We start from the raw sequence: 25,418 nt of genomic DNA, 5'->3' as shown, positions 1-25,418 counted from the left end.
GAAGACCATCTGTTTTATGTATTTTATATTTTATCAACCATCAACACTCTGTCAGCAACCCCTAAATATGTACTGCCATTCCCATCTCCAAACCCAAGGTCCCCTCTAATTTTTTCAGTAACCTAAAATGTCTTCCTCTGTTTATCACATTTTTATCAAATTCTAAATGATTACAAATGAATTCTTTGTATGCTATTCTCTCTGTTTATTCTCTGTATTTAATCATTCTGTGAGTACTGCAACTTTCTCTGGTTTCCATCCCTTCCTTTCCATTCATGATGGGAATCTAGTTGAGGCACTTCCCATTGTAAAGCTTCCCAGCTGTTCTCCCTTACCTTGTCTTATTACCTTTCTAATGCAGCATGCATACTATCTCAAGATAAATCCTCCACAATACTTTCTTTTTTTTTTAGAAATTCACGTTCTTTTATTTATTTATTTATTTATTTATGACTGTGTTGAGTCTTCGTTTCTGTGCGAGGGCTTTCCTTTCTCTAGTTGCGGCAAGTGGGGACCACTCTTCATCGCGGTGCGCGGGCCTCTCACCATCGCGGCCTCTCCTGTTGCGGAGCACAGGCTCCAGACGCGCAGGCTCAGTAATTGTGGCTCACGGGCCCAGTTGCTCCGTGGCATGTGGGATCTTCCCAGACCAGGGCTCGAACCCGTGTCCCCTGCATTGGCAGGCAGATTCTCAACCACTGCGCCACCAGGGAAGCCCAACACAATACTTTCTTGAACCATACTACAAAGTTGTTCAACACTTGGAGGACTTATTTCCTGTTACATCTAAGACTCCATAGGGAGTAGTCTCTAGATTTGAATGATGCAGTGCTTTTGACCATTTCCTATTCAGCCATTTCATCACTGACTAGAGTAACAATATAAAGGACAAGCTGAACAAATTGGTGGAAACTGGAAAGGAAATGAATAGAGATCCAAAACAATCTCAGTGAGCCGGTGTGCAAATGATTGTGAAAACATGGCATGTCATTGATAGAAATGTAAAGTTAAAGAAAGATATTGCATTTTTCTTCTGTAACATTCTAAACATTTAATATATTATTTTCCTACCTTAAAAGTTTAACACTTTTGCCCAGGGAATTGAAGAAGACTAAGCTAGGTTTAAAAAGGAATTTTTGATGTGCTATATAATACCAAATTTATTTTATGCCACTTGATAACAGATATTTTTCCTATCACACTGCTTAAGAGGATCTCAAAGTTTAAGTGATCAAAACTCACTCGAGAATGTGCTGGGCAAAGAATTTATATTTCAGATTGCTGCATTTTCCTCCAGCTGGGTTGTAAAAGGTTAAGGTTAAATTACTTTTACATTTTAAAGTGCACTTTAAAGTGCATTAACTTCCTAACATTTCTGCCCTGAAATGCTACACTAATTTGATATTTGTCCTATATCTCTTTTTCTATCTAATCTAGACAGAAATCTGAGTTGACCTTAATTGTATTTTCTTTACTTTTAATCTACAATCCTCTTTTAGCAATCTTTGGACACATAAATGGAAAATTTTGTCATTTTAAAAATGATTAGATATTTTCTTTTAAATTTAGAGGTTTCTTTGAGAAATGTAATAATCCTGTCAAGTTTAAAATATATAGCATTAGTCATTTGTGACTTACGTAAGTAGAAAAGGTTGGAGCCTATTTTAGTTAGGTGCATGAAAAATGTACTCTCACCTTCACATAACTCAAAAATGGCTAAAGCAATTTAGTTCAAACTCTCAAACAAGTTCACCTTTGGTCCAAGATAAAGTTTGAAAAATCTCGTCCAAAATGGAATCATGCCTGGAGAAAATATGACCTAAAAAGGAGATTAAAATTTTAAATTATTTTTTATTATTTAAGTGAATACATACAATTTTTACTTACTTTAAAACCTTTTATTTTCTTGATTCTTATTTTGATAGAAATCAGTTGCTAGTTTTTAAATTTGAAGCATCTAATAATTAAATTTTTATTTTAATAAGATTAATTAAAACAATTTCTCTTAGTTGAATAAATAGATTTGGAAATTAAAGCAACACATATACATAATATATGATCCTGTCATTGCTAGATATAGTGTTCAGTGCCCTATATCAGTGTAATGTAAGGTTGTCCAGAAGTTTACAAATTACCCAATTAACTTGCTTACTTGGTGAATGTTCATTTAAGATCTGTAATGTACTCAACACTGCTAGGTATTAGGACTAAATAAATGAAAATAATATGATCTTTAGCCTTGACATATTTAGTCTGGGGAGGCATATATCTGGACAGAGAAAGACAATATGGCAAAAATAAATTTACTGCAAGGACACTCATTGATTCTTGTCTGAGAGAATTGATAAGAATGCTCAGAAATATCTGATCTGGGTTTTGAAGGATAAATAGTAGGGCGGTATCATGGGAAGTTAAATCCAGACAGAAGACAAAAGCTTTAAAATGTGAGAGAATATGGCATGCTAAAGAATATGGAGAATTTCAGCGTGTCTGAAGAAGTCTGCAACTGATTTGTGAAGAGCAGTGTTTAGCAAGGTAATAATGACATAAATAGAGTTGTTGTTTTTTTTCCCAGTTCTTTACCCATGCCTTTAGCTTTTCCCGATTATTTACCCATGCCTTTAGCAAAGCCTTTGCCAAATGAGTTTGTAATTTTTCTGATGATGTCTAGGGAACATTTTTTCTGTCCCTTTAATATTATCCTTGGTCATGTGATTTTGGTCAATAGAAAGTTACTGGACATGACACACAGGTTCGAAATGTATTTTTGTGGTTAAGTTTCTGTTCTTGTGCTTCCGTCATTGTCATGTGAGAGATTTTCTCTAGAAAATCACTGTCTGCTTAGCCTGGGACCTAGAATGAACACTTATAGAGCAGACCTGAGCTCACTGCACAGCCAGGAGCCTGAGCTCAATGTTAGCCTGACCAAGCCATTGTAGCAGACACTCAAACCACTGAGAATAAATCAAAATAAAGCAGTTTTTAGCACCAGCTATTTGAGTGTAGAACTACTTCCAGGTAGTTACAAAAATGTGTGAAGAAAGCAAGAAGCCAGTTGGGGGTCTGTAGCAATCTTTTCACATGTCAATAATTTTGTTGTTGTTGTTATATGAAAAATTTATCAACATTATAACTCAGAAACATAATGGAGAGCTTATTAGATTAGAAAAGTCTAATGGCATATAAATAAGTTAGGATGTTATTGAAGTAAATAATGGAAGAGTGGATAAAAGGCTTAACTCATGCAGTAGCAGTAGAGAAACATGTGGGTTTGGGAAAATAGAATTTACATTATTGCATACTAACCAGTGTTAGGCATATAGGGGAAGAAGCTAGAGAAGATAAAAGTGGATTTAAGACTGAGAGATTTGGTGGATATGGTGCTTCCATTAATTTGATAGGGCATGACAGAAGACAGGTTTTATAGATAGACATATAAGTTCAGTTTGTGACACAAAATTTGTGAGGTATTAGTGAAAATCCAAAGGACAACACCTAGAAGGTAGTTGCAATTATGGGTCCTGAAGTTCGTGAGAGAATCTAATAAGGAGAAAATATGTGAGAATCACCAATATATAGGTAACAAATGAAGAGATGAGAGTGAATTAGATCAATCACTGAGAGCTTATCAGTTTGAAAGATAAGAGGGGCATTTGGGCACGATAGCAGGTTAAAGAGAGGATTGACGTTCTTCCATCCCCCACTCCCATTGCCACCCATCCAAATCTCTTGAGCCAAATAGGCTTAGATGCCCAAAGGGAAACAGACCCTGGACAGACTAAGCATAAGAATTATGTGAAGCATTTTCTTCCATCTGAGATTACTGCAAACCTGAGAAGCAGCTTCTGAAAGTCTTAATTTTGAGGATTTGAATGTAACTGTTACCAGGGAGAATTTAGCACTCAAAGATGTCTGGCACCATATGAGTTTAGCTTTGTTTCCCTGACCCTTAGGAGCTGAGGAGTAGTTGAATAAATGGGCAAGTTTTCCTACCTAAGGCATGGAAAGCTCTTCAGGGTAAAGAAACTAAATCTTAATAGCAGAACAAGAGAACTATGAATAGGCTACTGCTGTTCTACTTGAGGCCACAACTACATGGCACAGTCTTCACTACTCAGAATTACTGCCAATGGAGTATTCTAATATTCTGGCAGTTGAAGTGGAGTCCCAGTGAATAAACAAAGAAAAAATATCAACCTATTTAAACAGAGTCAGATCAGAAAGAGAAAGTATAGAGTACAATCACTCTAAGCCTCTAAATAAGTATAGATGATAGAGAAAATTCTTGAAAACTTGGAAAATATAGCCCCAAATACTTTGTGGTTGAGATTAAGTATACCAATTAGTGGAGAATCATTACGAATAAAAAATTAACAGAAAGTGTATCTCAAACCTAAAAAAATGAATACAAAGAAAACTACAAAAATCTGAAATTAGGATGAAATTTAGATAATATATCCTGGAGGTATATCATTTGAAAATATAGAAATTTCACAAAAAAGAAAAAAGCACACAATAAAAAATAACAGAGAAATAAAGTTTATAATCTACAGAAGTAAAACATCTTCAACTCAAATAATATATAACTCAAAAAATATAACTATGAAAATAGGATTCGTTTGTAATGATAAAAGATTTCATGAATATGCAAAAATTGAGCAAATATATCATTCATGCACTCAATCTGAAGCTTATATTTTTAAAAAGGATTCCAACTAAATAATAAATGTTAAAACTAGAGATCACAGGATAGGAAAGATGAGAATTTGAAGTAGTGGTAAGTGATGGATCTTGAAATATACAAATGTGTGTACGCATCGGAAGCCGAAGATATTCAATAATATCCTCTGAACTGAGAAGGAACTTTGAGACTGAAAAATGAAGCAGGAAGCTTTATAATGTGCAATATGAAGTTTATTGTGGGTATCATACAAACAGGCAGGATCAGGCAGATGATGATCCAGAGGCATTCTCAGCTGCACTCCATGCTGCCGAAAGGAGTACAGGGGCGTTGAAAGGGGCCAAAGCTAAAAATAGAATCTGACTACCAAGGGAGAAGCATGTCTGCACCAACCCCCCTGGGGGGTCTCATGACTATTAACCATCTGCCTCAGCAAAAGGCTCTCTTCCAGTTTTTATAACAGATGCAGGCAAGGGTAAAAATTGACTGGGAACTTATCTGGTTTGGGTGCATTTCTTGTGAGTTAGGCTGAAGCTCACTCGTGTAGAAAGGGAAGGGGGTGTGGAGAAAAGGGAACCCTCTTGCACTGTTGGTGGGAATGTAAACTGATACAGCCACTATGGAGAATAGTACAGAGGTTCCTTAAAAAACTAAAAAGAGAACTACCATACGACCCAGCAATCCCACTACTGGGCATATACCCTAAGAAAACCATAATTCAAAAAGAGTCATGTACCACAATGTTCACTGCAGCTCTATTTACAATAACCAGGACATGGAAGCAACCTAAGTGTCCATCGACAGATGAATGGATAAAGAAGATGTGGCAAGTATATACAATGGAATATTACTCAGCCATAAAAAGAAATGAAATTGAGTTATCTGTAGTGAGGTGGATGGACCTAGAGTCTGTCATACAGAGTGAAGTAAGTCAGAAAGAGAAAAACAAATACCGTATGCTAACACATATATATGGAATCTAAATAAAAAACCAAGGGAAACAAATGGTTCTGAAGAACCTAGGGGCAGGACAGGAATAAAGACGCAGACGTAGAGAATGGACTTGAGGACACAGGGAGTGGGAAGGGGAAGCTGGCACAAAGTGAGAGAGTGGCATGGACATATATACACTACCAAATGTAAAATAGATAGCTGGTGGGAAGCAGCTGCATAGCACAGGGAGATCAGCTCGGTGCTTTGTGACCACCTAGAGCGGTGGGATAGGGAGGGTGGGAGGGAGATGCAAGAGGGAGGGGATTTGGGGATATATGTATACATATAGCTGATTCATTTTGTTATACAAGAGAAACTAACACAACATTGTAAAACAATTATACTCCGATAAAGATGTTTAAAAAAAAAAAAAAAAAGAAAGGGAAGGTGTAGGACAGAAGGCCTAAGACAGAATTGACAAAATGGAGTCCGTGTGGTTCAGCCACACTGTATGTGTGTGTGTGTGTGTGTGTGTGTGCATGAGCACGTGCATGTATAGTCAGTTATAGAGTTCAATCTAAATGTAACGGATACAGTCTTTGAAAATACAAAATATAAGTTCTAAATCAAGATTTTTTAAACATAAGTCACATATTGCAAAAGTAATTCTTATGCAAGTATAGAACTATAAAAACTTAGGGGAAAAATACACAAAAATCTTGTATTTGATTGAAAAGTGGAAGAAAATAGGATTCCAAAGGTTTTTATTCATTTGGGGAAAGGTGAAGAATAATAGATGGTGAGAAAAGAAAATATTCAAAAGATATCATCTTAATAGGTAGGGGACACATTGTAGAATAGAGTTTTGTGGAATATAATTTTCATATTATGGCAGAGAATAATTTTGATTATTAGTATTGACAAAGGGAAAGTAAATATTAATGGAAGACAGAGGTGCAACAGTATATCCTATATTATAAGAGAAAAAAAGACGTAAATAACAATGTGATTAAATCAGTGAAGTGAGGAAAAAAGAAGAATCAAATAAAGAAAATAAAAAACAATCCTAACATAAAAAAGGATACAAATCAAGAATATCAATAGAAGGCAAAATGTGAATGGATTGGATTTTGCCATTAAAACAAACAAGCAAACAGACAAACAACAGAGACTATAAAAAAGAAAGAACAAATTAATGTAATGTGATTAAGAATGTCAAAGCTTTCTTCTCATGTAGCAAAAGGTAATGCAGATCTTCCACTGAAAATAACTAAGAAAGATGGATAAAATATTTTGTTTAAAAAACACATTTTTTTCTATGAATCCATATGTTGACATGAAATGAATTCTGAAACAGGAATGAAACAAGAAACCATTCAAAGAAGGGACACTAAACTAGGCTTTTTGCCTTGATAGCATTTGCTGAATTGGATGGATTTGAACCTTCCAAGATTTAGTCTCATTGGGCACAAGGTACAAATGACAATATTGACTATATGGAGTAGTCTTTGAAGGATGGTTGAACTAATAGAAACAATTTTTTAGTATAAAGATATTAACATATATGTGTTAATCTCTCAAAAATGTATACATATAATTATATTTCAATTAATATTGTGTAGAGGAGATCAGTGAGAGGCAAAAAAAAGCCATAATAAAAAAAAAAAAAAAAACCAAAGGGGTATCCTTTTTCCCTCCCTCTACCACCCACTGCCATTTGAAATAAGGTTAAGTGTTAATCAAAGGGCTTTAGGGATCATCTTCTTAAATTATATCCTTTTATATGTGAGACAGCTAAGGCCAATTCTTTTGGATGATTTCTTCCAGGAAAAGGAAGAACTAGATTAGGACTAGAACCCAGGTTTCTTTATTGAGAGTGCAAAATTTAGAAATATTGAGGAGGTGTAACCTGATTTGATAGATTATCATGTTGTATAATACAGAGGACCAGAAACTATTCACTTCAGTTTTACACTATTAAAGACAGGTAAACAGTAGAATAACTTTAGCATCTTTATGTTGACATTAGGTCTTAAAACTGTACCATAAGAAATGACTCAGTTATTTCTACATAACTCATCTTTTTATTGTTTGATGATTTTAAATTCAAAATATATAATTTCCTTAAAAATTCTGTCAATTAATTTTATCTACATTTTCAGAGATTGCACAAATATATAGATTATATATAAATATAGATACAGGTATAGATCTCTCTTGAGATATCTTTCCCTTTCTATCTCTCTATCTCTCTCTCTATCTACCTACCTATCTTTGGAATATCTTTCTTAGAAAATCTTATATACTGAGTACTCATGTATGTCAAGTGCAGTTCTTACGTGCAGTTCGTCTATCAGATCCATCAACATGGACAAATACACAATTTCTGATATCTAAGAGCTTTACCAGGTTGTTAACAGAAACTTGACTAATATGAGAAGTATACCGTGGAGTCTTTAGTTTTTTTTTGATAACAAAAGCCTGGATTTGTATAGAAATTAACTAGTTCATTGTATATAATATATGTAATATGTATAATATATAATACAATATAATATATATAAAAATTTATTTTTTCCCAAGATAATTCAGGTAAAGTATTTTTCTTTATCTATGGGGAGGCTGTTGTGGAATCTCAGCAACTTCTTACTTGTAGCTACACAACTAACAGGTGACAAACCTGGAAATAGAAATTAATTCTCATCTGTACTTTTGGGGTTTTTTTCCCTTTCTGGTAATCTAATTGCTTCATCCTCTATGCTTGAAAATTTAGCATAACTATAGGATTAAGCATAATCCTGATACTTGTAATTTGAAATATATCACTTTAAAAAATTTGAGTGTTATTTTTCAATACCTAAACTATATTATGTCAGAAAACTTAAAGGCAAGTAGAGAAGACTCCTGAGTAATCAGTCAAAAGAGATTTCCATTCCTAAAGCCCATATCTTTAGGATATGGCGTCTGCCATATTTTCACATAGAAACTATTCAGGAACAAATCTGCCCAGCTTGCCTGTCTGACTTCCTCACTGATAATAGATTAGTAATAGACTTTCAGGAGACAAAAATGGCTGCTAGTGGGAGACACAATGGTTGTATCAATAAGTGAAATTAAATTTATAGTAAAGTAGGGGGAGCAGGCAACCAACCTAAACAGCTGAAGTAACACCTCAACATAGTACAACTGAAATAGCAGCTCAGATGTTTTCATCAGACCCCATATAATGCACGGGCAAATACTCATACACTCAATATGTTAGCAAGTAAAGACTACTTGTTTTCCAACTGAGCCAAGGAAAGATGAAATTATAATTTGTTTTAAAAGGCAGATTATTTTCTAATTTTGAAAATCTTCCATAGAGAATAATTAAAACAAAAGCTTTTTTACAAAAAAATTAAATGAGCCAATGTTGAGTTGCTTAGAGTAAATCGCTTCTTTAAAAAATTTTTCCTAACAACGTTAAATGAATGAGATATGAATCAATAGGTGTTTTCTTTGTAATCGTTCATAGATACAAAATCAAAATTGTATACCCACTGAAGAATCATTTTCTCCTTTAGGATGATGAACATGGAGGGTTTTAGTGTTTAGTGTGGCTGAAAATCACCTGGTTGTATGTCGAAAGAGAACCTCCAGAGATTCAAAGTTCATGTACCTGGTGCTTTATAACCACAGGGGACTCCAGCGCACGTGGTTTCTGGGGTTCGCTGAAATGCTTATTGCCGGCAAGGCTCCGTGAAGTCCCAGAGGTGGCATGGAGGTCCAGAAGTCCCCTTGGCACCCTGGTTTCTGAAGGAAATAGAAAGAAATAATATAACGGAGATAGGATTTGGGCAAGAGTAATAGAAAAGGAAAATAAAGATTTCAGTGAGAGTGCACATTGGATTTTTATTATTTTACTCCTAAATTTATTCCAGGAAATACACAAACACATACTTGAAAAACGAAACTTTGTCCTTGCCACTTTTGTTATGCTTCCATTAATTTTTTATGATAAAGAATTATCTTAATTATAATCCTCAGTCTATGTTTCAACTAAAAAAAAGTGGGCAGAGAACAGCACTGAAGAATATGGTTTTGATATTGCTGACATACTTGGCCAATTTATTGCTTTTTTCTGGCTCTTAGAATTTTAATAACGCATATGTAATTTATGTGGGCTATAAGATTCTGCCTTCTCTTACAGTTTTTCAATTCGTTTGAAGTCATCTTAGTGCTGACTTTTAGTGATAATCAGTTGCTAAAGAATTTGAATTTGCCCTGTTTTGTGTGTGAGCAAAGCCAATTTATTTTTTGACAAAAAAGAGGAAAGGAAGGAAGGAAGGAAGGAAGAAGAAAGAAAAAGAAAGAAAGAAAGGAAAAAAGAAAGAAAAGAGTGACAACAGAACCGTTTCTGTAATGGCCAGTTGAAACAAGAAATCCAATTCTGTCCCTCTAATTATGCCTCTGTCTGTTGAGTTTTAGTGTGGTGCACTTATCAGTTCTCTGGGCGCTTGTTTAATTGGGTGACAAATGGAAGAATATGACACTCTAGTTATGAAAGTTTAGCCAGTCTGTGCACAGGTATTAGTTGTCCTATTATAATAAGATAACTGAAGTGAGAAGCTTTTGATATGCTTAAGGAATTCAGAAATATTCAATACTGCTGAAACTTCAAAAGACTATAATAAAAAGTTTTCCATTTCTAATCAGAAGCAATAAGAAATGTTTTAATAAGTAGTTCGGAACAGTCATATTAAATGTGGAATTTCAGAGGAGTCATGCGACAATTTTAGCGAGAGTATTTTTTTGAAATAAAATAGTGGAAGCCGTGGGAAATGTTACGATACACTCTACTGACTCCTAAATTAAAGGAGAAAATTAAAAATAGTAATGATGAAATAGTTTTATTAAATTTGCGACACAACATGAGCCTATTCTAGCCAGGTGCCCTGCTTCAGTATCTTAGTATGGCAGAGCGTTTTGCAGTTGGCATTTTGACAGTGATAGATTGTCCCGGGGTGTGCTTTATATGCACTACCAGCCACGATAGAGTGGCAGCACCCTTGATTCAGCTGCCATCGTCCTCTAATATGGTGATGGGTGCTTTTCCTCCAGCACTTGACATTTGCATCTGCATATTTTTAGCTACTCTCTCAAAAGGAAGCAAAGTAGATAAGTCAACTGGTTAGTGTTTATATCATCTGGAGCATCAGCTCACCGTTAACTGCTTGACTGAGACTCCAGGTGAGTACCAATTGGGCAGATTGGATAGATTTAGAAATATACTGATAAAATAATTTATATAACAGGATTAATGAAGTAAGTGGCTCTGTTTAGTGTTACCCTTTGCTCACTCGTCCTGGCAGCAGGTTTTTGTTTGTGAACTTAGTGGCATTTGCTCAGTTGTAGGTTAGAGTCCATAACATCTTTGGTATATTCAACCTAACTGCTTCTTTGCTTACTCCATCAAAGAAGAGAGAAAACACATCAAGATAGAGGAACGGCTTGGAGTGGTTGGATCCAAACCATTTGGGAAATGAATAAGAAAAACCAGAGGAAAGAGCCATGCATGTTCTTTTGCAATTAGAGGTTACTTTCTCCAAGGGAGTGGCAATAGGGGCTGAAGAATCTCCTAATCCCATTTTTTCAGTGATGTTGTTATATTCAACGTAGCATTTCATGTAACTCCTAGTTTTGTATTTTCACTTGTATAGGATAGCTGACAACATCATTGTTGAAAATGATTACAAAACACTGTTAGTTTTATATCATGATTTACACAAACTCCAAAAAAATTGTACTTGTATTCTGAAATTGCCATTGCGTCTTAAAATTCATGATAATTTTGAGTAGCTTTAACAACTAAAAGGCAATGAGATTGCAATTCATAGAATAACCAATAAAGAAAGTAAAATCATTCTTAATGTTTTACCTCTTCTGTTTCTTTCATTTCTAAAACAAATGTAATGAATGCTATTTGAGATTACATCTATTTTTTATGTGAAGCAACAGAAAAAAGCCTCTGGCTCCGGAGTTCTCTAAAGTGTAATTTCTCAGGTCCGTGGGAAGTGGCATTCAGGCTCACAGTAGCATTAACATGTGCAGTGGTGGCCTAATAACTCTTGCCAGAATGCACATAGCATGCCACAGCCCTGAACCGGGTTGCAATCTGTGTTTGTTGTTAGTAACTGCCCTGTGGCGGTGAAGCTTTATTTTTTTCACATTAATATTGAATACATCGAAAACTCTTAGCCAACTATAGTGTAATGACAATATCCCTTTAGACTTCATATAATGAGGTACAAGGTTACCATTTATGTAACATCGTCAGTTATAGCTATCACAAATGCAGCTTTTTAAAAAATGTCAGTTTGGGGCTTCCCTGGTGGCGCAGCGGTTGAGAGTCTGCCTGCCAATGCAGGGGACACGGGTTCGAGCCCTGGTCTGGGAGGATCCCGCATGCCGCGGAGCGACTGGGCCCGTGAGCCACGACTGCTGAGCCTGCGCGTCTGGAGCCTGTGCTCCACAACAAGAGAGGCCGCGATGGTGGGAGGCCCGCGCACCGCGATGAGGGGTGGCCCCCGCTTGCCGCAACTAGAGAAAGCCCTCGCACAGAAACGAAGACCCAACACAGGCAAAAATAAATAAATTTAAAGCTCCTCCAAGTGAATAAAATGAGCAGTACACATGAAAATGATCATATGGCCCATTTACCCTTAGTCCACTAGGAAACTTGGGTGGGCTTAGGTTTAAAAAAAAAAAAAAAAGTCAGTTTTATAAATATATATATAGGTAGTTAGAAATCTAATGGCAGACTGGAAGGGCCTGAACCTGAAGTTTGTGCTGCAGGTTTATTGGGACTATTACCTGATGGGTGACCAGTGCTTCCTGAGGGACATGTGGCCTGTGTGTCTGGCTGTGATGGAGTCTGAAATGAAGTTTGACAAGGACCAAGATGGACTCATTGAGAATGGAGGCTGTGCAGACCAAACCTATGGTGGATGGGTCACCACAGACCCCAGTGCTTACTCTGGAGGACTGTGGCTGACAGCTGAGGCTGTGATGGTCAAGACGGCTGCTCTGTGTGGGGCACAGGAGGTCCAGGATAAATTTTCTTCCATCCTTAGCTGGGGCCAAGAGGCCTATGAGAGACTGCTGTGGAGTGGCCACTATTACAGCTCTGCAGCTCTCAGCCTCGGTCCTATAGCATCATGTCTGACCAGCGTGCTGGCCAGTGGTTCCTGAGGGCCAGTGGCCTAGGAGAAGGACACAGCGAGGTGTTTCCTACCCCACATGTGGTCCGTGCTCTCCAAACTATCTTTGAGTTCAATGTCCAGGCCTTTGCAGGAGGGGCCATGGGAGCTCTGAATGGGATGCAGCCCCATGGTGTTCCTGATAGATCCAGTGTTCAGTCTGATGGAGTCTGTGTGGGTGTGGCCTGCGGGCTGGCAGCCAGCCACGGCTGAAGGCTGCTACCGTACTGTGTGGGAACGCCGGGGCCTGGCCTTCCAGACCCCGGAGGCGTACTGCCAGCAGTGGGTGTTCCGCTCGCTGGCCTACATGCGGCCGCTGAGGATCTGGGCCATGCAGCTGGCCCTGCAGCAGCAGCGGCATAAAAAGGCCTCTGGGCCAATAGCCAAACAGGACACAGGACTGGGTCAGGAGGTTCAAGACCCAGTTGCAGCTCTCATTTCACTTATGTGATAGGGAGATGGTAAAACTTCCCTAGGTTCCAGATACCTCATTTGTGTAATGAGATGGTGAGGCTAGATGATTTCTAAGACTCCCGATAGCTCTAAAATTTATATATGCTAGCACTGCTCCATTTGCTTCAGAAGGTTCTCAGAAATGTTAAATAAAGTATTTTTAAATAAAGACTTCTAACTAAAAGGTAAATATTTATCCACCAATTTGGTTCACAATTATTGAATTTCTGCCATGTGCCAGGGACTGTGTTTAACTATGAATAGGGAGTTTACCATTAAATAAGTAAAAAAAAAAAAAAAAAAAATGGAAGCAGATGATTGTAATTTTATAATTGCCATATTGAAACAAAGAAAATTTTGTGATAAGAAAAAGGAGTAAGATATTAAAATATCTTGAGGGTTTCAGTCTCCTGATTCTTAGTACATTTACTCTCTCAAATAATGTTCTACTCTTGGGAAATAGTGCTTGTAATTTTGTTTAAAACATCGTTGCTTTCAGAAGTCTTTCCAAGTAGACCCATGGGGTCTTTTTCTGATACTGTTGTCATTATTAGGGTTTCTGTTTTGAGTATTAATTATAGAAATTCAGTAAACTCTTATCTTTTTAATATCAAACAATGATTTATTTGCAAAGGATTTCAAAACTTTTAACCAAAGTAAACCTAAAAATTAATTCCCATTAGGAAAAATGGAATATTTAATTAGCTTGCTTATATAATCATAATTTTATTGTTATACCTATAGATGAGATTGTTAGGAAAGGGCTATTTTCTTTTTGTCAGAGATAAGTATATATTTTGGAATTATGAGTAACTACAAAATAAAAATGAATGATTATAAGTTAGTACCTAGTATATAGAATTGATTTATCATGTGCATATCTGCAATTATAGAATAGGCATAATTGTGGCCTTGAAAAAAGATAAAATAAATATGATATTTTAAGATGATTAAAAGGGGATTTGATTTGATTAAGTAAGCTATTATGTTAATAATCTAAAAATAAGTCATTTGTTTTTCACAATCATTCAGTGTCAGATTTTAGCACATTCTTTTTACAAAATCACATTATAATAATAATTTGAAAGGATACATGTGCAAAGATCCAAGCTAGTATTGTAGTATAAATAGATGACTGATGAATAGATAGATGACAGATATATAAATTGATAGGTAGATAGATAGATACATAGATATCCATATAGATGTAGATGACATGGTACCTGCCCTGATGTAATTCATGAGGAGAATATTAACCAACTTTTATTGGTAAAGTTTTACTGATATATAACATATATACAGAAAAGTGCAAAATCATAGTATTGAGATTGGAACACATTTGAGCTTCCATCATCTATATAAAACACAGAACATTACCAGAATCCAAGAAGTCCCTCTATATCCTCTACTATAACTTCTATTCACAAAGTGTTACCACCATCCTGGCTTGTAACATCATAAATTATTTTTGTCTGACTTTGAACTTCATATTGGAGGAAGCATAATATATGTGGCTTATTTCACTTAACATTATATTTGTGAGATTCATTCAAGTTATTCTGTGCCATTGACTTTAATTTATTCTTATTGTGGTACAATATTCAAATCCTCAATTTACTTATACATTGAATTATTGATTAACATTTTGATTTTTTTTCTGTTAGGGATTATTGAGAATGGTGTTGTTATGAACCTATTTGCATGTGTCTTTAGGTTACACACATGTTCATATTTTTGTTGGCTGTAGGTCGGGCTCATAAGATTTGCCTCCATCTGCTTATGTGGATAGTTTCAAAGAATTTTCTAAAGTGTAAGCGGTGGTACTAATTTACACTTCCAGATGCAGTGTATGAGAATTACACTTCTTCTGCATTATTATCAGCACTTGGCATATTCTGTCATTATACTGTTTCAAGACAGTCGGGAATGGATAATGCTACCTCATTGTTATTTTAAATTTCCTGATAAGGAAATTGCAGAGTTTCATGATCATTAGATGCTAATGTTGTCTGTTTGTCAAGTGTTTTTTTAAGTATTGCTGTTGCCATCTTACTGTTGGTTTACAACAGTAAGTTGTAAGTAAGGTTTACTTACATTTCTGCCTGTTGGGCCTGTCCATTTCTAATAGAAGGGTGTTGAAATTTCCAACTAAGCTATTGGATTCATCCATTTCTTTTTACAATTCTATTAATTTTTGCCTCATATAGCTTGATGCACTGTTGTTAGGCACATACATATTATTATTATATCTTCTTGGAGAGTTGACATTTTCATCATTGTGTGATGCCCTTCTTTATCCCTTGTTACTTTATTAGCTTCAAAGTCTGCTCTGTCTGAAATTAAGATAGTTATGTAATTATACTCTTACTTTCTTTTGATTAGCGTTAGAATGGTATATTTTTCTCCATTTATTTACTTTTAATCTATGTGTAGATTTACATTTAAAGTGGGTTCCTTGTGGACAGTCTATAGTTTGGCCTTGTTTTTTGCTCCATTCTGACAATTTCTGTCTTTTAATTGATGTATTGATGTTCCAAGTGATTATTGATATCTACCATATTCATTAATGTTTTCTATTTGTTGCCCTTGTTCTTTGTTCCTTTTTTTGTCCTCCACTCTTTGTCTGCCTTCTGTGGTTTTAATTGAGCATTTTATATTATTCCATTTTCTCTCCTTCTGAAGCATATTGGTTATAATTCTTTTTTTTTTTTTTTTTTTATGTCTTCTAGTCATCATCCTGGAGTGTGCAATATACATTTATAGCTAATTCAAGTCCACTTTCAAGTAACACTATACCACTTCATGGGTAGTGTGAATACCTTATAATAACAAAATAAGCTTAATTTTCCCTCCCATCCCTTGTATTACTCTATCATTTTTGTCATTCATTTCACTTATATATATATATATATATATATATATATACACATATGTGTATATATATATGCAATACACACATAAGATATATATACTCAAAAGATATATATGTAAACATACATAATTTATACATTTTTGGTATTATTATTTTGAATGAACTATTATCAGTTAGGTCAATTAAGAATAAGAAAAATAAAAAGTTTTTATCTTGTCTTCACATATTCCTTCTTTGATGTTCTTTGTTACTTTTTATAGATCTGAGTTTCTGACCTATAATATTTTTTCTTTTTTATGAAGATCTTCATTTAACATTTCTTGCAAGGCAAGTCTACTGACAACAAATTTCCTCAATTTTTGTGTATGAAAGTCTATTTCTCCTTCATTTTTGAAGGTTAACTTTATAGGGTACAAAATTCTAGGTTGGTGTTTTTTTCTTTCAACACTATAAATATTTCACTGTAAATATTTCAGTGTCTCCTTGTTTTGTTTCTGAGGAGAAGCCAGATGTAATTCGTATCTTGGTTCCTCTATAGGTAACGTATTTTATTCCTCTGGCTTCATTCAGGATTTTTTCTTTATTTTTGATTTTCTGTAATTTAAAAATGATATGCCTAGTATCGTTTTTAGGCATTTTTTTCTACTTGGTGTTTTCTGATCTTCCTGGATCTGTGGTTTGATCTTGAACATTAATTTGGGGGAAATTCTCAGTCATTCTTGCTTCAAATATTTTTTTCTGTTCCTTGTTCTTTCTTCTCCTTCTGGTATTCTCATTATGTTTGTATCACACCCTTTGTTATTGTCCCTCAATCCTTGGATATTCTATTCTGTTTTTTTTTTTTTTTAATCAGTCTTTGTTGTCTTTGCTTTTGAGTTTTGAGAATGCTATTGATATATCCTCTAGCTCAGAGATTCTTTCCTCAGACCTGTCTACTGATGAACCCATCAGAGGCATTCTTCTTTTCTGTTACAGTGCTTTTTACCTCTAGCATTTCTTTTCCATTCTTTCTTAGGATTTCCATCTCTCTGCTTATATTGTCTATGTTTTTGTATGCTGTCTACTTTATCCATTAGAGCCCTTAGCATATTAATCATAGTGGTTTTAAGGTCTTGATCTGATCATTCCAGCATCTTTGTCATGTCTTGTTCTGGTGCTTGCTCTGTCTCTTCAGATTGTGTTTCTTGCCTTTTGGTATAACTTGTACTTTTTTTCTTGACAGCTGGACATGATGTACTGGGTAAAAGGAACTACTATAAACAGGCCTTTAGTAATGTGATGATGAGGTGTGGGGAAGGGGAAGCATTCCATGGTCCTATAGTTTGGTCTGTCTTTTATGGAGCCTATGCCTTTGGACTGTAAACTTCACGAGAGTTTCTCAGTTTTTTTCTTCCTCACCCCTGGAGTGGGACAAGATGACTAAAGTGGGCTGGAATTAGTTATTCCCCTTCCCCTAGGTTGGTTAGGCTCAGATAGTCCCACAGAGAGTTAGGCTCTGGTTAACTAGTTTCCCCTGAGGGCAGAGGAGAGCAGAGGGCTCCACAGTATTTCAAAATGGTTCCATTTCCCCTCGCACTGTGGGAAGCAAGAGGGCATTTTTCTTTAATATTTACTGTAGGAACCTGATCGAGCTCCTGGAGGTAGATCTCAAAATATGATGAGGACCCTTTTTATGACTAGGTCCCTCTGGAGTTTTTAACTCCCAGACTTTTCCACACACTTACTCTCTAGCCATTTGTCAATGGAAGTTCAGTTTTTCTTACCTTAGCACTGATTCCCATACTTGTTTCAACTCTCAAGTTTCTGCTCTGAGCTGTGACTCCCTTTATTCCCTGTCTTTCCAATCTTGGGGGTAGCAGTTTGCTCCCTTCTCTGATGAGTCCAAGAAGAGTTGTTGATTTTCCAGTATGTTTTCCTTATTGTTAGGGTTTGACTTGTTGTTAGGAGGGAGTAGTGACTTCCAACCTCCATATATGCAGAACTGGAAACCAGAAGTCCTATAGATTTCTTCATATATTCTGGATATGAGTCATTTATTGGATTGCAATGATGCTAACTGATGTTTTTTAATAAAGAGATAGTAAAATGAATAACTTTTGAGGAAAAATTTATACAATAATACATCTTTATTTTTATTTGAAAGAAATTACCAGTTCTTATATTAAGTGAGAAAACTTGTTAAGACGTCAGAAGTGCAATATGAGACAAATATGGTTGATGTCCTCTAATTTATTCTTAACAAAAAAAAAATTTTTAAGTGTGTTAGGTGATTAAAGATTAAAAAGATTATTTCTGGCAGAAGTGGCATTTGAAGTGTACTATATTGTATGGCATTTTTGAATGAAATATGGAAGAATGTGGTCCACACTAAACAATGTAGGCAGTATCTGGTACTGCAGTTCATCCAGATGTAGGTACCAGTAACCAATTTCACTGCTCCTTCCACCCCAGCCCCCTGTGTAAATGCATTTCTCTTACTATAATACGGGATAGGCAAGATCCTCTCTTAAATATTAGCATTTCTTTTGTATTCTCTAGCTAAGATGTAGGTCTCTAGAAAAGATAATCAAATCCACAAGGGAGACACTAGGTTCTCTCTCTGCACATAACTCTTTGTAAATGAACCAGATTGTACTTATCAGTATTCTATTGTTTCATATACATAATCAATGGTGATATGAAATTATTCAAAAACTGTTTCAATATACTCTAATATAATTTTGAAACAAATTAAATGCAATATTTTTAAGGAGAAAATGGCTGTAAAAATGTAAACACATGAAAATTTGGTGCTGTGAATAAACGATGGCCGTGAATAGCAGTTGCTCCTAATTTTAACCATTTTCAAGTCTGATAAAAAGATGAGGGCAAATATATAATCGGGGGAAAGTAGTTGTTCCTCTGGGCTTTTCAGTTTATTTCATTGCTTGAATTTCCAACATGCACATTTATTAATTTTGTCATTAAAAATGACATTTTGGAACAAACAATAATCCTGCTATTCCATATTTATTATCATATGATCAATAAATAGTTTATAGATGACAAGTCATTGTAATAGAGAATAGACACATTCCTATCTTGTTTTGAGTTTAGGAGGTAAAAATATTTCTCCCTCTTGATTTCAGATAAATTTTCTAGGAACATTATAAACTTTTAAAAATGTGTATTTACAGATTTGCAATAAGAGATACACTGTTCATACAATCATGCATTTTATTATGTTGTTGATAAACAATAATCAGTTCAGTTAAAATGGTAAACTAAAACTGTTTCATTTTGAAAAAAGCTTAGAGCAATAGGAGGTTCACAGAGCTATTTATAATATACGTGTATGTATAATTTTACAAAGTGCGTATACATTTTCTTTCACTTTTTTCATTCAGTGTGGATAAAGATTTTCTCATACAAGCATACTTTTTTGAGAGACTCCTTGATTGTCTTTTACACTAGAGATAAGGAAACTTTTTCTATTTTCAGTGTAGTTGCTGTTGTTGTTCTTTTCCGTTCATGTTCTTTTCTGTTCTATGCCGTTGAACTACCCATTGTTTTTTCTATACCAATATTTCTGATTTAGTCTTGTTGTGGATTATTCTTACTATATTGTACTTGATTTGCATATCGATGTGATGTACAAAATTTGTGCATAGCCTCATTTAAGGGTGAGTTTGATTTAGGATGTTCTAAAACACAGACACCCTTTCTCTGTCTACAGAGAAAAATGTTAACATGCAGCACTGATGTCAGAAAAAATAATAGGATTTTACAGCCTTAATTGAGAGGTGGGCTATGAATGATTCCAGTAAGTTTACCATAGAGTTATTGTGCCTCTGCCTTTTAATAGTAAACATTTACACACATTTTACATTTACTGTGAAAGCATTACTGTGGTCCAGGCCCATGATAAGCACATATCATGGATTATCTCATTTTTCTTCACAACCTCTTTACGCTGTAAGAAAATTTTACCCATTTCATCAGATAGAAACTTGAACCTTAGATCGCTTCCTCTCTAGTAAGCAGTGGAGTTATGATGGTGACCTGAGCATTCTCATTTAAGTCTATTTTCTTCAAATTATATAACATGATTATGATTTTGACTGGAAATATTTTAAATATATAATGTGTTAATTTTAAGACAATGAACTCTCTAATAGTACTATAGTACTAATAGTACTATTTTCCTTTAGGAATGTGATGTGTTTTTGTTTGTTTACTCTTTTTTGGTCCCACTTTTTTTCATTGTTTTAACTTTTTTCTTTTTTTTCCTTGAGATAGTTTATTTTTTTTGCTTGAGATAGTTTTTCTTCAACTAATTCTTGCTGAATTAATTTTATAATTCCAGTGCATTGTTGTGGCATGATATTATCTTAAGAACGTGTAAGACTCAGAAAATTTGATCAAAAATAACAAAGACTTTTTATTTCCAACTAAATTATCTATACCACTTTATTTTAACCTAAATAAAGTTGAATTTATATTATTGTTTACATAATTACTTCCAAGTCATCTCTTTGAATTAGGAATATTATTTATTTTCTTTTACTCTCTGTAAAATTCTCCAACTGTGAAAATAATAGGCATCAGTTTAATGAAACAAAATAGAAACAATATAGGAAAAGTTGAAATGAAAACACGGGCATTTTTTTCCATTTACTATACTTTTAATATCCTTTCTGAATTTTAACAATATATTTAAACACAGTTCACATAAGTGGTCAATTAGAGAAGAGCACATTTGTTACATTTTGAAGACAAATTTGTGCTAAATACATTTTGAAAAGTTTTGAATTTACATTCCACAGCTGGCCTAGCCATGTCTTCCATTTCTGTACATTCCACTCCCCTTTTCAATTTCCCAGCCCCTCAAGAACATTAATTTTCCTCATAATATTCAGATAAAACCACAAATCAATGTAACACCTCAGAAAGAACATCATTTTTGTATCCTAAAAACAGTGTTCCCTGTTTCATCTTCTCACCAAGAGATAAGTGAAAAAAAATTTTTTTCTCATTCTATATGTCATTTATCAAAACACTGAATGCTATCAGTACTGGGTTATTGTCAGTCTTAATCATTTTTTTTTAGAGTTCTTTTTTAAATAAATTAATCAATTAACTTATTTATTTATTATTTTTGGCTGCATTGGGTCTTGCTTGCTGCGCGCAGGCTTTCTCTAGTTGCGGCGAGCGGGGGCTACTCTTCATTGCCGTGGCGGGCTTCTCATTGCGGTGGCTTCTCTTGTTGCGGAGCACGGGTTCTACGCACGCGGGCTTCAGTAGTTGTGGCTCATGGGCTTAGCTGCTCCGTGGCATGTGGGATCTTCTCGGACCAGGGCTTGAACCTGTGTCCCCTGCATTGGCAGGCAGATTCCCAACCACTGCACCACCAGGGAAGCACTTAATCATTTTTAAGTTTAGCTATTGAATAACTCTTCCTTTGTCACATTATATATGGAGACCCCCAAATCGGATGTTCATCTGTCAGCTGATGAACAAAAGTTCAAGCTCTTTGTGGCACAACTACATAATTCATTTTTTGGTAGAGTTAACATCTCTATAGAACTGTTTGTACAATAAGTTAGTTTTTATTACTTTATTTTCATTTTTATTCCTTTCACTAGTATTGAACATATAAAATAAGTATTGACACATTTATTAATGCTGACATGTAAGGTTCTTAAAATATAATACAATTGGAAAAATGGATTTGCATCATTGAATGTGCTAGAGTTTGTGAATTTTTATATTAAATCAGACAATGATCAGTGAAGTCAGCTGTGAGTGATAAAGAACAAAATTAAGTCATCAGTAGGATATACTATATTTTATTATTGTATGCTGTGAAAGGTAAGGGAATAAAATGATCTATAGCTATAGAGGTAGATAGAGATATTCAAGCCTCTAAATTTATAAGACTGTTATTTAAATCTTCTGCATTTATTCTCAAGAACACAGTAACTGAACATAAGGGACTGTCTGTAATGAGATAAAATAATACTATTTATCCTCTTTCAACAGTTAAGTGTTCAGGAGATTGCATACCAATTTCTAAGATCTCTTATGTCAATGAGTATGTGCTTTAAGCCACTTTTATTTAGAAAACTTCCTTAAAAATGACAAACACTGGAATTTCTTTATATTAATGTGGTGTGTATACATTTGTGTGTGTTGGGGGAAAATAGTTAAGCTACTTGATAGGACAAGATGAAGATTTAAATTATCTTAAATTATAAATATTTCCTTTTACTCATTTGTGATTAATAATTTATATTTAATATTAATCATACACACGTATACATGCACATGCATGTATGTGACACATATCAACATCAGAAATTATTTTCCTGAACAAAATAAGGGATACTCTGTGTCACCACTAGAGAACAGCAGTAGAGGACTACACAGTCAGTGCGGTGTTAGAGAAAGAGTAAATCACATTCCCAGTTGTTGCTGTGTGCTCATAGCCAATCTCAGTTATTCTAAAGGACTTGTTGTTTAGAAAATATGGTAGAGTTGTCATGATACAATTATGCATTCCCTCCATGCATCTGAGCTAAAGCGTCCATCGCCCTATCTTTGATTATGACCTATAAGTTCTTGATTCCTAAAATAGTAATCTCATCTTCGACATAACTTCTAAGAAATATATCTACATTGTCACTTCTTCTACTGGATGTTTCCAACTAAGAGTGTTATTCAACTCAGAGTCAAAATAATCAAAACCAGGCTTCCTTACATTCTCTTCACAGTGGAGCTTCTTTGCCCCATATCTTAATATTATCACTTATGCTAGAAACTTCTGTTGCATTTCCCTCCTTCCATCATGTACATTTTCGATGTTTCATAATCTTGCCCATTCTAATTGTTTTTCAAAGTCCATCTTCTTCAGATAAATCATATTGCCACTGCTCCATTCAGGCCGTCATCATCTTGATAATGGCCTTAATATCTTCCTTGGTTTGGTTTTCCCCTCACACTCTCTGCTTCTCTTTGTCTTAATATTAATACCTATGGGCTTATACCAGAACATAATATGTTCTGTGAATACTTCAGTAAACAAATAGGCAATATTCTCTGTACTTGTGGAGCTTGCATTCTAATAAGAGGTGTTGACCATAATCATGTTAAGTGAGTAAATTATACAGTATGTTAGAAGCAGAAAACCACTGTGGAAAAGATAGAACAATGTAAGGAGCAGAGGAAATAATGGTTGGAAGAGGGAAATGTGGGAAGGTATATTCATTTAAAATAGGTTAGTCCAAGAAGTCCAGAGAGAGAGACATTTGAACAAAAACTTGAAGAAAGTGAACGAGTGAGCTTAGAAATATTTCGAGGAAGAGCATTCCAGGTTCGGGAACAGCAAGTCAAAAATCATGAAGCAGGAGGATAACTAGCATGTGTTTGGGGAACAGCAAAGAAGCCAGTGTGCTTGGAGTGGAGTAAATAAGGAAAAGTGGAAGAGAGATGAGTTCAGAGAGGTAACAGGGAGCTGGAAAATAGGGCATCTTTTTAGCCATGGAAAAGGGCTCTGGCTTTTACCCTGAGCGAGATGGGAAGCCATTATGTGGCTGTGAACTGCGAAATAAAATGAGCTGAATGATGTTTTGCAAACCATTCTGGTTGTTGTGAATATCTTTTTAAAACACAAAAATGATTACAATGCTCCTCTGCTTTAAAATGCTTGGTTTAAAAAAAAAATATCCTCAGGACAAATTTCCAGTCAGACATAATTGATTAAATGCCTCCTCATCTCCTGATACCATCCATCCAAGACACCCATGGGAAAAAAATTACTCTGCAATATGTGATTCCATAATTAAGTGCTAAGGTTGGGCCCTGCAAACCATAACTTTATAGAAATAGTGAAGTAATACAAGTGGGAATCATTAGGGACTACTTTGTGTGGGTGTTTGAACATGAGGTTGATCGTGAGGATAGAGAAAACCAATTAATCCAAAAGGAGAAAGGTGGGATAAGGTGAAGGATGTTGTATAAGCAAAGGCATAGAATTAACAAAGTCCAACTGGACAGCAAGATCACCTGCCTGCTGGGAGAAGTGGGGCAGATGGAAGCCAAGCAGAAGAATTTAGACATTGATACCACCATAAAAGAACAGGAAATTATAGATTTTTAAGTAGAAGAATAAAATAATAATATCAGTCTTCAGACCGTAGCCTGGTAAATGGTTTTGATTTATTGAGGAAAGATAAACAAACAAAAAACAATTTTCATATGAGTCAAACTTGCTCTCTACCTAAAAGCATGCTCTGTCTTATCTTGGGTAAAATCGGTTACCTTATATGAAGGATGTTGTTGACCAAAGAGGGCTTCTGTTATTTTCTCTGAAGATTGATGACTGGCCAAAGAGAAGGAAATGGAATTGAAGATAAAGGGTGTCATTTGTCTCCTCTGTGCTTAGGTGTACTGTTGGTGTGTATCAGATCCTAGACCTTTTAGTGATGTTTACTGTCAGATGTATAATATCAGTGTGTGGCAACTACATTGAATGGAAAGAACACGGTAAAGTCCGGCATATAAAATAAAGTTGATGTTTTGTTCTTTAGGTAACAGAAACACGGACGGGTCCTCTTGGCTGTAGTAACTATGACAACCTAGATTCTGTCAGTTCTGTTCTGGTTCAGAGTCCTGAGAATAAGATTCAGTTGCAAGGTATGTAGGTACAATTTCATTAATTCTCTATGAGCCTGAATGACAGTTATCCAGTTGTGATTTCTTTCTTCTCTCTTCCTTCCTTCCTTCCTCCCTCGCTCCCTCCCTCCCTCTCTCTCTCTCTTCCTTTCTTTCTTTCTTTCTTTCTTTCTTTCTTTCTTTCTTTCTTTCTTTCTTTCTTTCTTTCTTTCTTTCTTTCTTTCTTTCTTTCTTTCAAGCTGTATGTGCAGTACTAGGCTTTTAGAGTTCTCATAAAAGGCTAATCTCCTAATTTTTAACTGATATGAACATTCTAGACCAGATGAAGAGAATGTCAAAATTCACTTTACTTCTTAAATTAAGTAATTGATAACAATTGAGAATGTTTTGTGATAATATTTTTCTTCCATACAGTAATCATTGTCTCAGTAAGTAGCAGTTTTTCGATAGGTCTCCCTGAGCTTTGACTTCTTCCTTATAGATTCTGATAAAAATCGCAACCATATTTATGCATACTGTGATGTGAACGTTTGACATTTTAAATATAAACTAATATGATAATTAAGGCTTCATTTCTCTTCTGACAAAC

At 35.1% G+C, this 25,418-nt stretch overlaps 1 protein-coding gene across 2 annotated transcripts in view; it reads left to right on the top strand.

Moving 5' to 3' along the window:
- The window catches only part of BRINP3 (BMP/retinoic acid inducible neural specific 3), a 430,978-nt gene that overhangs the window by 254,868 nt on the left and 150,692 nt on the right, over positions 1-25,418 (top strand). For both annotated transcript variants that reach the window (XM_036867990.1, XM_036868000.1), the window contains one exon: positions 24,745-24,850. In XM_036867990.1, coding sequence (XP_036723885.1) covers positions 24,745-24,850 — 106 coding nt within the window. The remainder of the gene's footprint in view (positions 1-24,744; positions 24,851-25,418) is intronic.

Source organism: Balaenoptera musculus, chromosome 1, assembly GCF_009873245.2.
Source record: "Balaenoptera musculus isolate JJ_BM4_2016_0621 chromosome 1, mBalMus1.pri.v3, whole genome shotgun sequence".
In the NCBI taxonomy this organism is placed as follows: domain Eukaryota; kingdom Metazoa; phylum Chordata; class Mammalia; order Artiodactyla; family Balaenopteridae; genus Balaenoptera; species Balaenoptera musculus.
The sequence above is the reverse complement of the archived record's forward strand: the minus strand, read 5'-3'. Positions and strand labels throughout refer to the sequence as shown.